At 38.4% G+C, this 16,772-nt stretch overlaps 1 protein-coding gene across 6 annotated transcripts in view; it reads left to right on the top strand.

The window, feature by feature from the left end:
• The window catches only part of HELQ (helicase, POLQ like), a 34,456-nt gene extending 20,907 nt beyond the window's left edge, over positions 1–13,549 (top strand). For all 6 annotated transcript variants that reach the window (XM_048847834.2, XM_048847832.2, XM_048847831.2 and 3 more), the window contains 9 exons: positions 280–421; positions 833–937; positions 1,568–1,790; positions 3,648–3,805; positions 6,499–6,597; positions 7,204–7,377; positions 7,874–7,987; positions 11,120–11,254; positions 13,336–13,549. In XM_048847834.2, the coding sequence (XP_048703791.1) occupies positions 280–421; positions 833–937; positions 1,568–1,790; positions 3,648–3,805; positions 6,499–6,597; positions 7,204–7,377; positions 7,874–7,987; positions 11,120–11,254; positions 13,336–13,437 (1,252 nt within the window). In that variant the 3' untranslated portion in view covers positions 13,438–13,549. The remainder of the gene's footprint in view (positions 1–279; positions 422–832; positions 938–1,567; positions 1,791–3,647; positions 3,806–6,498; positions 6,598–7,203; positions 7,378–7,873; positions 7,988–11,119; positions 11,255–13,335) is intronic.
• Positions 13,550–16,772: the final 3,223 nt, after the last annotated feature.

Raw genomic sequence — 16,772 nt, 5'->3', positions numbered from 1 at the left:
TCCATAAGATAGATACAAAATTCAGTTTGGCACTTGTTCATATTTTATCAAAGATTCTTTCCATGTGCTCAGTATTGCTCTTGATTTTCAAATAGACCTGTTGGGGTATGTTTTGTATTTGACAGGCATGCACAATTCTCATTAACAATGAGACTTGCATCATGAGGCAAATAAAAACTTTTCTCTTGGGGAGGGCTTTGTGTTTAATATAACTTTACTGATGTTTTTGTACTCTTACTACAAAACGTAGCTTTTTCAAAGTCTCTTCTTTTTTCTTAGGGTTATTTTAAGAGCTCCCTATGTTGCTACAGAGTTCCTGAAGAAAAACCAGTATAAGCAGATGATTGGCAGAGCTGGTCGAGCTGGCATTGACAGTGCTGGTGAAAGTATTCTTATAGTGCAAGAAAAAGACAAACATCTGGTAACTTACTCAAAAAATGTGGTAGCTTGAGTCATCAGAAGTTGATGGGGGGAGAAGAGGATTTGAATTGTTTGCCCCCAACTCTTCATTTGAAAGCAGCAGTCTTTTTCTTGTGTAACTATTTGACTCTCCTTGTAATAATTATTTTTGTGGGACCCTTTTCTGCAATCATGAGGGCAGCCAGAGCCCTTTTCCAATCTCTTTGGAGACCAGTTGTTTCTGCAGCATATGTAGTGTCTCACATAAGAGTTTATCTCCAGAGGTCAATCCTAAAACTTGGACATCTCCAGCAATTTTCTTATTAGTTTGATTTTTAAAAAAACCTTCAAGATATTTGTTGAAAATGGAATATTTTCACCTGTGGAGAGTTTATGAATGCAAAGTGTAAATAACCATTGTTTTGTTTTTTAGATTCAGAATTTAGTAAACAGTCCTTTGGAGAACTGTTACAGCAACCTCTTTCTTGAATTCACTAAGGGAATCCAAAGCCTGCTCCTGTCTTTGGTTGGATTAAAGGTAACAATTTAATTCTTTTGTGAGCAACTAAAGAGATGCATTTTGATATTAGGAGTGTGGATACAGAATAACTGTACATTTCACTAAGATGGAGATCAGTTACATTAATATTCACTAAGGCCTTGAGTTTAACCATGACTAGCTTGCACAGCGCTGAGCATAGCTTGCCGTTGTCTACACAATGATGATGATGAGGTCATCATTGTGTTAGCTAATTCAGTTGTTAAATCATGTTGAAACATGATGATAAAATTTCCTAATTTAGACAAGTCCCAAGTGGTTTCTGCTCTATTTCTGCATTGGTTTTAAACATGTTCTAGTATTACTCACTCCTTAAAGAGCCCCCCCACCCGCCCCAAAAAGTGATACACTAAAAGCTGGAATGTTAGAGCAGAGTGGCATGTAGTGTTATATCAGATCTCTTACAGCCAGAATGTCTGTAGTATAACTTGGAGGTATCACACAGTTCTGTAGCAACATAAAATTAAGTGTTGCCCTATGTCTTCAGTAGTAAGCATAATGTTTTCACTTAGACAAAGATTGTTGGTTGGCACTTATCTCTCATGCTATGCGTAGCAATATTCAGATTGCAACGTTATGTTTAAATAATCACATACTAAAATGTTATAGATTGCAAGAAACCCTGAAGAGATCTACCACTTTATGTGTGGCACACTGTTTGGTGTTCAGCAACAGTTTCTGTCTAAAGAAAAGAGCCTCTCAGATATAACTAGAGAAGCACTGGGATGTCTGATAGAAAAAGGACTACTAAAAAGAAAAATGACCTGTGAAAAGGAAGAAAAATCCCAAAGTAATCTAGAGATCACACAGTTGGGTCAAGCTACCTACAAAGGTGAGAGAGTTTTCTTCATTTTCATGGTACTTTTTTTCACAATAACATTTAAAATCTGGCCTTTTTTTTTCACACTCACTTAAAACTTTCATCCAACCTCTTACCTCCTTTCTGAAACAATTTAAAATCAAAATAACACCTGGAAGATCATGATATAATAGAGTGTAACCAGCACTGTTGGTTAAAGGAAAATCATGTCTCACAATTCTTTGAACCTGTCAGTAAAGTAGTAGACAAAGAAAAAGTGGTGAGCATAAACTATTTAGACTTCAAAAAGGTCCTGCACAAAAGGCTGCTAAAGAAGCTATGTAGTCATGAGACGAGAGGCAAAGAATTATCATGGCTCAAAAAGTGGGTAGGAGGACAGGAAAGCAAAGAGTAGGATTACATGGTCAATTTTCACCTTGGCAAAAAGTTAACAGCAAGGTGTCTCGGGTTCTGAAGTAGGTGCCACGTTTGTTTAATATATTAATTAAGCATATGGTAAGGGGGGTGAGTAGTGAAGTAGCAAGTTTTACAAATGACACAAAGTGGTTTAGATTAATCAGGACCAGAGAGGTTTTGAGAAACTTCAAAGAACCCTAAATAAGCTAGGTGATTGGGAAATAGTATGACAAACATAGGGTGTATAAATGCAAAGTAGTGCCCATTGTCAGGGGAAGTGTAAATTACTTGTGCACCTTTTCAGATTTCTAAATTAATTCTATCAACTCAGGAAAGGGACTTGGCATCATTGTAGACAGCTCAGTGAAGATTAAGATAACTGCTTGGTGTGTAGCTACTGATCAAAAAAGTGAATGATGTTAGGATTAATGAGGAATGTGATGGACAATATTATAATGCCTTCGTATAAATCAGTGTGTGGCTTCCATCAGGAATACTGTGTGCAATGCACGTTTCCCCATCTCAAGAAGTATACTGCTAAATGAGAGAGAGTTCAGAGTGGTAATAAGAATAATCAAGGGAAAGGAGAAACTCCTATTAAGAGAGAGTGAAAAGATTGGGATTGTTTACCGTAGAAAATAAATGAAAAAGAGGGGACATAATGTAAGCGTATGCAATTTTTGAGACTTTAAATCAGGGATTTCTCTCAGAACGCAAGAGCACAGGGGCATTAAATGAAATTAAAAATGGGAAGCTGAAAACTGATAGATATTTTTTCACACAACATGTAATTAGACTGTGGAACTTGTTGCTACAGGAAATTGTTGAGGCCAAAAATTTAGCAAGATTCAAAAAGGGATTGGACATTTATATGGATATCAAGAATTTCAAGACTTGCTATAGTCAATAATAAAAAGTGTGGAAGTTATGTTAAATCTCATGCTTCGGGATTTAAGCCAATCTCTAATTGTTGATGTCAGGATGTCATATAATGAGGGAGACTGATTAGCCCACATTTGTCTACCTTCTTGCACCTTTTTCTGAAGCATCTGGTACTGAACTAGAAGGACCACTGATCGAATCCAGTATGGCAGTTCCTATGTTCCTGTCTTGACTACTGAGTTCTAATATTCAAATATCCCCCCATTAAAAATAGAGACCAAGTGTCTTCCTTCATTTTAACTGCTTTTTCTGTTATACAAATGAGTTCTAAGTATATTTGGCCTTTGTTGTAGTAACACTCTCCAGGGTGTCATCCACATGCAGTATTGCAATTTTGGGGTAGTAAAATACATTTCTTTTTGACTTAACAAATTAGACTTGGGAGTCCTTGGCACCCTGCTGGTTACTGAAATAGGGGCTTTATTAAAGGTCCCTAAAGAAAGAACAGAGGGAGAATTACATATGATACAGTATATTATACTTAACTCTCACTGTTATATAAACTGGTATCTTTATACTAATTCATTTTAGGCTCTATAGACTTGGCCTATTGTGATGCTCTCTACAGAGACTTGAAGAAAGGTCTTGAGGGGTTGGTTCTTGAGAGCTGCCTTCACCTTCTCTATCTGACAACTCCATATGACATGACTGATCACTGCAGACCAGACTGGATGATCTATTTTAGACAGGTAAGACACGGCTTCCACCCATACAGCAAGTGCTGTCCTGCACAGAAAAATATAGGTTGGGTTATATAGCTGTTTCCTCTGTTATCAGTTCACTTGGGATTGTAACCCTTTACTCCTGGGGGAATTCTGCGCTAAAAAAATTAATTTTGTGCACAATACTTTAAAATTTTGCAAATTGTATTTGTCAAAATAACACTCTCTAATCACACCAGTTTCAATTATTTTGGTAATATATTTCAAATTACCTGTCAGCAAGCATGTTTGTAACAATACAGACACACACACAAAATCTCCCAGGAGTAGAGAATTAAAGAAACACCTACAACAACGCAGTTCCTACTTCTCTGCCCACCTCTCCCTCCAGAGCCCAGCAAGGGGGGTCAGAAACTCACACTTCTTTCCCTCCCAGAGCCCAGCTGAGGCCCCTGGCCCAGACTCTTTCACTTTCTACCCCCCCCCCCAAAGCCTAGCAGTGCCCCCCCCTCTCATCCCAGATACTCACACCCTCTACTCCCTCTCTTCCTCCCCCTCCCCTGACACTCTCCTCTTCTCCCACCCAGGGTCCAGCTGTGGGTACACCTTGGGGCAGACACTCACACCTTCTACCCCCCAAGAGGCAAGCTGTGGGCCCTCCTCCCCCCCACCATCCCAGACACTCACACCCTCTACCCCCCCAGAGCCCAGCTATTCTCAGACCCTACCCACCTAGAGCACAGGGATCCAGAGGGAAAAACAACCTGGCGCTCGGTCCAGGCTTGCACGGAGTTCCCAGTGCGCTGCCGCCTCCTTCCTTCAGGGCGTGCTGGGAACTACAACTGCTGGGAACTCTCCAGTTCCCTCCCCCTCCCCTTGACCTTGTCTTCTGTTTGTGATCTGGGCTCTGCTGGGTCCTGCGGCCTGTGGTGGTGGCGGCCAACATCTCTGCCACCCATTTCTGTAGGGGGGAAAAAGGAAATTCTGCATGCCCAACATTAATTTTTGCAAAATTCTGCATTGCGCAGTGGCACAGAATTCCCCCAGGAGTAAACCTTTTGAACTACTAGCCACCTAGCAGCTAAAATAATAAGTTAAAGAAAAGGGACAAGCTAATATACCATGAACATTTATTATAGAGAAACTAAGGGAAACAATCATATTGATTCAAAATGTAACTGTAACCAGTACTGTAGCATTAAAACTCAAATGTAATTATATGCTAAATCAGTTTATTATTTCACTCATTACAACTGTGTAATCCAATGAGCTCTTCACCAGGAGAATTGAGATATATGACAGAGCTGCTTCTTAACACAGCACAAAACAGTAGTTTTGTTTTAAGTAGTTTTAAGATGTAGTTTGGCATCTTACGATTTCTAGCTGTACCTGGGTCTGGCTTGATCTCTGAACTGTAAAGCCTCTCTCAGTGTATGTCTGCACTGCAGCTGGGGTGTGCTTCCGAGCACGACTAGATGGGTGAGCTACATCCACTCACCCTAGCATGCTAAAAATAGCACTGTGGCCAAGGTGGCACAGGCAGTGGCTCAGGCTAGCCATCGGAGTAGGTAGGTGGGGGGTCCGGACGTAATTGTACACGGGCAACTAGCCTGAGATCCTGCCTGTGCTACCCCAGCAACGCTGCTATTTTTAGTGCTCTAGATCAAGCAGAGCTAGTATGTGTGTGTCTGTCTGCCTGTGCTGGGAAGTATACTCCCAGCTGCAGTGTAGACATACCCTTAGACAGTGATCGTAAAGTGTAATATGCCCATGATAACATTAAAATCCCTAAAGCTTATGGTTTGCTTTGTATAAATCCCATTCTGATGTGAAAGCCAAGATACAACTGGAAAGTCTGAAGTCAGAGGCAGTTCAAAGTGTAGCCAAGGAAACTACTGAGTTCTGGGTAAAACCAAATAAATTGGTTGATGCTGAAGTGGTTAATAAAAGACTAAGAGATCATTTTGTACTCTGTTCATATTATAAAAAATACATTTTATTTCTTGAGCATCCTTCATAAAAAGTACTAAACATAGGGGAAAAGTAAAATAAAGCATTCCAAAGACCTCTGCGTGGCAACTCTTATCCTGGCAAAAAGGGAAAATAGTCGCTGACTTCCAGTAACACAAAAATTTTCCATAGCTTGCTTCTGTGAATGATTACAGAGCCAGACATCTGATAAGCACTTAATTTAAATTGGCTTTTTTGGTGTTCTACTTAGTATTGCTCATATATTTTATCAAAACTATACGCAAAGATACTAAAATTCAAGGAAAACTTTTTTTATATGCTTAAAAAGTTTTAGAATTTGATAGTGGTCAGCTTGAACATGAGTTCTCTCAAATTTTCACTGCCTTCTTGCATATCTCCAGTGATAAACAAATAAACAAAATTACAGATATTGCAGCTCAAAAACTATCATGTAACGATGCTTGTGCCCACTTAAATAGCTATACTACAGATAAGGGGGAAGTGATTCCCTGTCTGTGTGTTTTGTACACATGCAGGTGTGTTGCAGAAGGGGAGATGGGGTTCATCTGTATTAATGTATATATTTATGACATTTTTAAAGGGATAAAATGTTATGTATTTGAAGTTCTCTTTTAACTGTTATATCTTTATTGGAGTTACAAGATATAATATTTTAAAGGTATTTTGCATTTGATTAATATAGAAAGTGTGTTGAGCTGCAGTGTTGGTTTTTTAATTTTACTTTTTAGTTCAGCCAGCTAAATTCAGTAGAACAGAAAGTAGCAGCTATTGTGGGAGTCCCTGAAAGTTTTATTACGAAAAAGGCTTCTGGACAAGCCATCAAAAAGGTAGGCTGAAAATTATTTTTATTTAAAGACAAAACAGTAGAATTGTAATCTTGTCAATTGAATTGTTTTTCATAGTGCAGCTAATAATTGGGGGTTCTCTAATGTCACCGTTATGGTAATTTTAGGGGTGACTTGTAGCTAGGAAATGCATAGTTTTCAGACAGAAATATGATTTTTCAAGTTAATGATGCCCTGTTAATTTATTTTTTCTCGTATGAAGTTATTAAAGTGCATTCTATTGTATAGCCATGGAAACGGTAGGATCCAGGACTCTCATGCTAGCCATGGCAAACATACAGCTTAATTATTGTAGTTTTCAGAAACAGAAATCAGATTGAGGTGTACACAGTCAGAGTAGGCTGAACTAATCTTTGTTTTCACCAAAATGCTTCCCATTATTTCTTCCCTTACTTCACAAATTCTTGAATGCAACACTACTACATCTGACTGTTTCATAGGATTAGAGAGGTTTAGAGATGGAAAAGCCCTATTCTGGTGATAGTCTGTTCCCCTAGTAATGTAGAGTTCTTCTCTGATATTCTTTCAGTTTTATCTATTGGACCCTCGCTCACAGTTCTAACTGAACATGTGCATCTGTCTTCCCAGGATGTGGACAACGGTGTCGTAAATAGGCTGTACCTGTCCTTTGTTCTTTATGCCCTCCTGAAAGAGACCAACATATGGAACGTTTCAGAAAAATTTAACATGTCTCGAGGATATGTGCAAAATCTCCTGAACTCTGCTGCCTCATTCTCCTCCTGTGTGCTGCACTTCTCTGAGGTAATATGTTTAAAATGGACATTTTTGCTTTTACATGATGTAAAGTATAAAAATGTATTCATCAGGGTCTGAGGAAAAGGGTGACTTTTTGCTGTAGAGTTTTAGAACTTACTACTGTACATTAAAATGGTGTCACCTTTTAGAGGTCATCTAATCACATGGTGACTTCTTGGAAACATGGCTGCATTGGCAGCTTCAACTGCTGCTTCAGCTTTCCAAATTCAGAAAATCCAAAATGACTTCCAAAGAACATCTAATCCCTAAAGTATTGCCTCATCCTTCAAAAGGGCCCAACTTTGGGGTGACTAGCTGAGGAATGCTGGACTCAACTCTTGGAACTGGCCAGAAGGATTACTACAAATGGTATAATCCCTCTTCCAAGGCGACACATATGCTGCCTTGGCAATGCTCCAACCAGAATACTAGCCCAGAGTACAGGAATTTAACTAGACTTGTAACGTTACTTTACAGACTTTAATATCCTTTGTTTCTGCAGGAGTTGGAGGAATTTTGGGTTTATAAAGCCCTGCTGACAGAACTCACGAAGCGACTGACTTATTGTGTTAAGGCAGAACTCATCCCTCTTATGGAGGTGGCAGGGGTTTTAGAGGTTAGTGTACCCACTTTGGGAGTCCGGATAATGGTAAATCCAAGCTTTTATACTAACCTCAACCATGATGTCCCCAAATGCCTGTGGAAGAAGCCAAAAAAACATTTTTATAAAGAATCTAGCATTTTGGTAAAATCTTGTTAAATCTTTCTGGGGTGCAAGTTCTACGATGAAAAGAAAATTATTCTGTTAAATGTGGAGGGCCATCTTTGTGTTTCAGTGGTTTTCATAATTCATCTGTTCAGTTTATAAGTAAAAAGTGTTGACCAATATATGCCGGCTACATATATATCCCATATTAATAATATATATTGTCTGTGCCAGATACATATTTTCATACATTAAGCACAAACATAATTGCAATTATATAGCCTAAAATGGACTATACCTTTACTATAATACTTTTCACTCTGCTAAGTATCCCATAACATCTTGCATTTGCTGAAGTAAGCTTTGGCTTAAGTAGGTAGAGAAACTGTCAGGATCGAGGCATGTGAACATGGTGCCCTAGTACAAACTTAGAAGTTTGAAGTTGAAAGTTAGAAGGTGCCCTGGGTACCTGGAATCCATGTGTGCAGAATAAAGAGATAAGGGGTATGCCATGGTACCAGAAAAACAAAGTAGAAAGCTGATTGGTTAAGTCTAGTTTCAGTTGATCTACACAATCCCTTTTTATAATGCTGCTCAAGATGGCTTCCCATAGACTGGTACTGTATTGAACCTTTTCCGTGTACTATATTATTATTTGCTTATAGCAATAAATCTGACTGATACTGGTTATATGGTCTCTTGAATATGTTTCATAATAAACCAAAGTGTGGTCAAGCAATTGACTGTACAAATTATCAACAAACTGTTTCCCTGTAAGAACTGCAAGCTCAAACTCAAATTTTGCATTCAGGTTGCTTTTTCCTTCTGGCTGCTACAACAGCAACAATAAAAATGTCACAATAGTACACTGGTTACCAATTCTGCTGATGCTCAAGCTGAAATAGAATCTTATGTGCTATTTTGTTCTACTGGTGGCTCTGCGGAATTAATAGGAGTAAAAAATGGTATAGTAATTTAATTCATCACTCTAGTCAAGAGAGAGTCTACTTTGTGCACCTATCTTGAGTTGGAAGCTACCACTTTTTTTACAGTGACTTTTCTGATGAAGCCCACATTTTGAGGAGGGAATTATGTTGGTCTCTAATCTGAAGGAGGCTGTTCAAATATCAAATGAATCTGTTTGGTAAATACTGCTCTCAGTGCTATTTCATGTGCATTCTCTGACCTCATTTGAAACTTAAATGACTCCACACTTAGACCATATTGTGGACAAATGCTGCTACCGTTATCAGGTTCAGTAGTAGTAGTGCTTTTCGCCAGGAAGGAAAACTAGCTAGTAGCCTAATCAGTTTCCCTCTGCTGGCCAACCCTTTCTCTGTAAAGGTTTCTGAACTTGATGCAAAGGGGAAACAGAGTCTGTTTACCTCTTCACTTGCTCTTTTAAATGGAGTCATCTGCAGAGGGAAGTAGAGTAGAACTGTACAGTTCTTTCAAAGTTTTGTTTTACAGCTGTCAGCGTAAAATATGACTGCTGCCTTCTAGTGGCTGCTGCCCAAGATGTGTCCTTACTGGTATCAAAACTGATTTCAAAGGTGTTGAATGTGGTGTGTGGCCAACAATGCTATGCAGGCCGGACTCCTACGGAATTTTGTGAATGAAACACTACTAAAACCAATGTTACACATAAGCGCTTGATAGACAAACATTGCAGTCTGTACCCATTCTCTAAAATATTTTCAAATGAATGAAATAAAACCACTCCTGTAGGACTGAACTCACTATCCTGGAGGTACTCTGGACCACCCAAATAAAACTATCATTATCAAGCACATAAAACAACTGTACAATGCAGTCTTTTCTACATGGAAGGTAGTTACAGGTAGCTACCAAGCTACTCTTCTACGAAGTCAGCAAACCACTGCCCTGTTATCCTGTGGCTAAACGTTTCTAGTCCATGGCTGCTCTAGAGGACATTGTAAAGTCTCTAGATCTTTTAAGGCTGGTTTCTTTATTGAGAGGAAAATTTTAAGCAGCTAGAACCAAATAAATAGAAGAAAATTCATGGAACTAAGCAAGAGAAGGAAAAAAAAGCTGGAAGGCAGTTCAGTGAAGCCTGAGGATAGCATTTGTGCATTAAAGTTCAGCTGTTCGTATATCTTAAGTTATAGAACAATCTTTGTTAACCTTGTTTTGTATGAAAAACATAACATCCATGGTCAGATTGGAGATGGTTTTCATTTAAACTGTGTAAGACCTAGCACAACTAATTTTGCAACGAAGATCTTTCTCATAAGTGTCTCTTTTTGGCTGCTTTTGTTTCTTTTCATCATAACATTATGAGCTCTAATAAAATGCCTGAGAAAAGGAAACCAAACAAATAATAATAAAAATAATAATCCTATTCCTTAAGTACGATACCTCTCCATTCATTATATGAGAGTCCATAGTCACAGCTTTGCACCCAATACAAAAATAAACAAGGGTGATATTACTCAGATGTTGGAAGAAAAATAAAACATTTTGTGTGCTATAAAATTAAAATACCTTTTCTGTTCTGAGCTTATTGTCTGAGGCTGTGTGGCTATTAATTATCTGATTTCATGGCAGTGACAGTCCTCAGAGATTCAAAAATTAAGGGCCAGATTTTCAAAAGAACTCAGCACTCAGCTGCTTCCATTCAGGCACCTAAATGAAGTGACCAGATTTTTCAAATGTGCTCAGCTCAAATAGAGGACGAGTGCTGAGAGAGAGATGACAATAAGAGGAAAGACAGGTCTATACCGATCCATTTCTTGAGAGGAAATAATGTGGAAGAGGCAGAAAGGTTACTAATAGCTGAACAAGAATGTAGAGAGGAAATAATGGCTTTTCAGGAACAAATTTAATTATTAAGTAAACTTTTGTAACAGTGACTGGACTTCATATGCATACAGTATCACTCTGCCATTTGAAGTAATCAGAAATTAGCTGATATATGAATGAACTATGAGGTCAGAACAGAGATTTGGACTTACTGACAAGTTCCTTGCACTTCTTATTTACTAATCTAATTTCTAACATTGCTTTATTTTTGGCCTGCAGTCTCGAGCAAAACAGCTGTATGATTCAGGATACAAAACTCTAGCACACCTAGCTAATGCAGATCCAGAAACACTGGTGAAGATGATAGAGCATTTGTCACGACGTCAAGCCAGACAAATAGTTTCATCCGCAAAGGTGAGCAAAACTTGACTATTTGAGCTGTCAAAGGGATATTGGCAAACATGAAACTCTGGGTGAAAACTTTGAGTTAACTAAATGTTTTTCCATTTAGTAATCTTTCCCCAATAGATTGATTTAGGTAATTTGTGACTAGCTAGGATCAACATGTAAAATTTACTAGTGGGAGTTTCCCACTTAAATCTCCCATGTATTAAGCAGGGGTGTGTGTGTGTGTGTAATATATAAAACCTCTTTGCCTGTAATTTTCATTCAAGATGAAGCTTTTCTGTAATAGATCCCTAATCATACCACTGTGGGGAGGCTAAGAGTATTTCCTTCATATTGCTATAAAAGGAATGAGGGAGACCCTTGCTGACCATTTTGCCTCAACAGCAAAGTGCTATGCAGGTGCAAAGTATTATTTCCATCCAGTGATCTAAAAGGATTTTACAAGCTGGTGAAGGAGGAGTATTATTCTCATTTTACCAGTGGAAAAACTGAGGCAAAGAAGTTGCATGACTTGCTAGAGTCATGCAGGGAATCAGTGACCTGACTTCTAGTCCCATGCAGTAATCACAATTGCACATGCACCGCTCTGGTGAGGCAGTTTAGTGCCTCAGAATTTAACGTCTAGAAATTGTAGCGGTGCTCATGGCTGGGGAGAATAGATTTCTTCGGTCTATAAATTATAGCCTGCCCACTCATCCCAACCTCCTAAAAAATTGCCAACTTACTATAGAAGATGTGCATGAAAAATCTATTCACACATTGTGGAACTAACAAGATCTGTGCTTAACTTCACACTGGTGGTCGTCACATTTCTTTTAGTCCTACTACCTCCCTATTCCTCTCTTTACTTTGTTTGTCATCTGTTTAGAACACATGCTCCTTCGGGCAAAGACCTTGGCTTTGTATCAGTCTGTAAAGCATGGTGGATGTTATACAGATAAATATACAGAGAACAGAAATCATAATAAATATGGCTAATCTCAGAGCAAAAATTACAAGCAGCATTTGCTTTTTCTTCCTAGTCAACAGAATTTTTCCCTCACACAGTTAGTTTGTGTCCTTGTTTGTGTTGAAGCATCAACAATGTCAGAATGACTGGAAGTAGTTCTACTTTTACAACCAAGTCAGCAGAGGGAAGTCATTTATTGAGCCTTGTGAAACAGCAGCAGTTTATAATATGAGGGAAGACCTTAGAATCAGTATAAATTAGGGCTGGTTTACACAGTTTTAGCACCAATTTAACAAAGTTCTACTGTGGACACTCATGCTGATTTAAAACTGCTTATATCAGTTTAGCTTGCATCGGGCATTTCTCTCCAAGATATGTTTATGCCAGGGACTCCAAGTACAGCCCCAAGAAATAAGAACAATACATCACACTGGATAATGTTATATTATTACCACTAGATTCTTAGACACTTGTGAAATCTGAAGAACAAACTAACTGCGATGCCACAAAACATTCATGAGTTACTGTGATTCTCCATAATATGTTTATGGTTTTAATATTAGACATACAACTGTTGCTTAATGCAAGGAAATCATCATCTGCTGTTTTTACTTTTGTGGTCAACATATTAATGTTAACTTCCTTTCAGAGTTTGTTTTTACAATTTAAAAAGTGTGGCTATTGTTGGAAATGGTCTTAACAAAAACGCTTTAAAACCTTGTGAAACTGTAATGTTTAAATGGCCTAAATTTGGCTGTTTATATAACTGTATTAATAGAACAAGAAGAAATTATGCTCATTTCTTAGAACTGCAGAATAAAAATTGTGATCTGTACATTCTGTGACATTTTTGTTCTAGTCTTCTAGATTTGACATATCAAGCTTAAACTGAAGTAGGATGGATAGGCTTATATAAAGAAGATTTCTGCGAGCAGTAAAGCCATATTGATATATTAAATGTGAAAATCCTCCTAGTGACTTGCAATTCTTGAGTCAATATTATAGTAATTTTGTTCCTAATAACCTAATTTCTTCTTCTTAGTTTGTGTTTGAATGACGAGGTGTGTTTCATCTTACTGCTAATTGCACTGGCATCTGTTTGTGAACTGTCTCCTAATCATTTAATTTGTGGCTGCAGATGCTGCTGAGGGAAAAAGCTGAGGCTCTACAAGAAGAGGTTGAAGAACTGTTGAAGGTGCCTACAGATACATCTGAGGGCCTCCTAACAACTTTGCCATAAAAAAACATGATGCAGTGGAATGAATTTTCAGCTCTTAAAATTATTTTAATTCTTTTTAATGTACATATGTGTAACTTAAGCTTCTGTTCTCATAATAAATATTCAAAACACCCTTTTTGTATACCTCAGTTTTTGTAAATTTTGAAATCAGAATGCTCTTGTAACTCTGGATGTCATTTGAATGGTCTGATTGTTGGATCTCTTGAATAACTGAGGAGGAAGAATCAAAAAGTGGCACTAGATACACAGTTCTATAAATGCAGGTAGTCTTGTTCCAATTGCATGGAATTGTGGGTAGAATGTTAGTTGACTGTTCGGTGAATAGCCTTCCATCATTAGAGACCAAGGGTAAACGTTTAATTTAGACACATGTGAAAATTAGTTTATTTCCATTATTAGTCCCCTTGTAGATATTTATCTGTATGACTAAACTACCTCACAATTGTGGTATGTATTCAGTCTGTTTTCAAGTAGGAGTTACATGATTCAGAAGCTGTGTACCTGTACAAACACTGCCTAATTTAAGCACTACTTCTACCTAACTGTCATGAGGTCAGCATCAAATTCACACTGTCTGTGCTGACGTATACTTTGCCTGGGAAGGTTTAGAAACCTTTCTGATTGTTTCTATAATATCTCCCTCAGAGTCTGTTGTTGCTAAATGCAGATCCCATTCTCTGCAGATACAGTGTTCATGCATAGACTAACATAAAGGTTCTCCAGAACTTACCTATCAATATCTTTAAGGTGATTTTGAAATTGGAAGGTGAAAGGTTTTAGGCAAGGGTCTAACTTTCCAGTAACTGCATCAACATCCCACAACTCCATAGACAAACTCATTAGGATGCTAATAAAAAGGTATCTGTACCAAGACGGCTCTGGCAAAGAGGTAGCTATCAGTTAAGATGGCTGTTTCTGTTCAGCTGTTATAGGTTAGACTTCTCTGTATTGGAAAGGTAGATAATAGCTTTTACTGGACAACACAAATTATACACAAGGCTCAGAACAATTCCGAAGCCATGGACAAAATCACAAAGCATTGTGGGTGGTATTCAGCACGGAGTGAAGCTTAAGCATAACTTTAAAAACGAAAAAGTTTCTCTGCAAAATCTGCTGGCACTTCCTGTTCCATACAGACTTCCCAACATACTTTCTTCTTCTAGGTTACTGCTACTGTTAACCCCTTCCACCCGCAGCATTAATCATGTCTGTGGTCTGTAGATGGTCTTGGATGGACATACTATCCTTTAGTCCATAGAACACGATTTTATGTTGCATCAGGGGGGTGTTTAATGCACACTGTAATAGATTTAGTAATGTCTTGATTTGTTTGAACATGTTCCCAACCCGGAAGGTGGGGAGAGGCTGATCAGTTCTGGTCAAAGCTGTTAATAGTTTATCAACTGAGTTTTATTTACTATTGGCCTGCTGAATGGAGGAAATCCAAATCAGCCATGGAATAAAGTATCTGTGGCAGGGCTTCATTTAAACCAGCCAAGTTGCTAGTGCTACAACTCTGGTAAGTATTTTTGCCGCTATTGTGTAAGGTACTTAAGTCAGCGCTGCTTCAGTTTTATACACCCCCTATTAAAGCTTGATCATGAACTCAAGCTTCACACTTCAGAAATACCACAGACAGCTCAGCTCCTGGAAGCTCCATTTACACAAAGGAAGCATTGCTAGACATTTCACTACCTAGCAGAATGCCTTTTTTTTGGATGCATCAGGACACATTGCCAAGTTAAATTTAAAAATAATAAATATGTAGTCCTAGCCATTGCCAAAGTGCTGAAGTCATATTTACAATAGCTTAAGTATTCAGAGCTGTCTCTTGTGCCCAGTGTAGAAATCCCTAGTGCTTTTTATTGGTAAAGAGATTGCTGAAAATGGTTCTTGCTCACTGAGGTCTCTCCAAAGTAGGGCTAATATGAAAAAAAAATCTAGTTGCAAATAGAGAATTAATTTCTTTGTTTGGAGTTTTTTCATTTATGATGATCGATATTTCAAACAATCCCTAGAATGTGAAGAGCGGGGGGTGGGGGAATCACAGGGCTAAGTACATCAGGAGAAAGCTCCAACAGAGAACAATAGACATAACCTTCATAGAGGACCTTTTTAGTCATGTCTTCAGCCTTTGTCAGGACTGGTGGATCTAAATGTTGGTAGGTTTGTTTGGCTCTTCCTGGTTTTGCTCAAATCTTGAGGGGCAAAAGGCTGGATGGGAGTGTTTGGATTCTCATAACACTCACAAGGACAGTGAGAAAGCTCATAGACCACTGTTAGGGGTTCAGCATTGGTGCCTCACTACTCCACTACTGTAATTAATGTTCTAGGAAAACCTATATAAGTAACTAAGCTATGCGAAGTATTAATTTATTATGGTAATCTAATGATCTGTTAAGGGCTATTTTTATTGATTTGTAAACTCTTTGTAAACATTTGATATGATCTTTCCTACATGATGAAACTAAACAGCAGAGAAATGGGTCTTTAACAGCAGGTGGTATTTGGGTCGCTTACTCCCCTGTGTGCACACTGCTTTGTCGGTTTTCTGGTGTACAAAATGGTGTGATAATGCTGCTACCAGAGAAGATGCGGTTTAGTCATGATGGTAGGTGTAGCGATTATGTGAAGGGTCCCCAAAAGGCCACAAAACCTAGGTCTCCTCAAAAGACCTAACAAAGGGTTATATGTGTTAGAAACAAGCAAATGCATTTAATTCCTCAAATCCCAGTCTGGGGGAAATTTAGGTTGGCATTTGTCATTTTTGCTGCTGTTTCTGCAGGCTGGGCAGTGCCAGATGGATGATCCTGTTTCCCACAGGCATTCTCTGATGTGACCTTTTGCTTTGCTGTCTTTAGAACTGAAGTGATTGAGACGTCAGCAGTTGAAATGAACACTACATTACAGCCAGCTTGTACTTTATTGTCTTTGATTAAAACAAGCCAGTCAATTCAAGGTGTAAAACGGGGTGTTCATTACCCACTGATGATAAATGGCCTATTATGGTATATCTTGCTGTCAAAAAGTTCACCCCAGGATGGCTTTGTAAACTTTGGAGGAGAGTAAAAGGATTTTTTCCTTCATTTAAAGGATCTGGCAGGTCTGTCTTCCATGTGAACATGACAAAAGGGATTCAGCATGTTCCTATGGCTAAAGCAGGGGTCTGGAGTCAGGATTCCCAGCTCTGCCACTGGGATTTTCAGGGAAGCCTTTTAGTTCAGTTTATCCATCTGTAAAACTGGTCTAATACAAAAGCTACTTCTAAAGGGGAGTCCAGGCTTCAATTGCTGTTTTGATCACACCCACTATAAGTGAGATGTATTTTTTATGGC

The sequence above is a fragment of the Caretta caretta genome, chromosome 4, assembly GCF_965140235.1.
Source record: "Caretta caretta isolate rCarCar2 chromosome 4, rCarCar1.hap1, whole genome shotgun sequence".
Taxonomy (NCBI): Eukaryota; Metazoa; Chordata; order Testudines; family Cheloniidae; genus Caretta; species Caretta caretta.
This window is presented reverse-complemented; position numbering and strand designations above follow the sequence as displayed.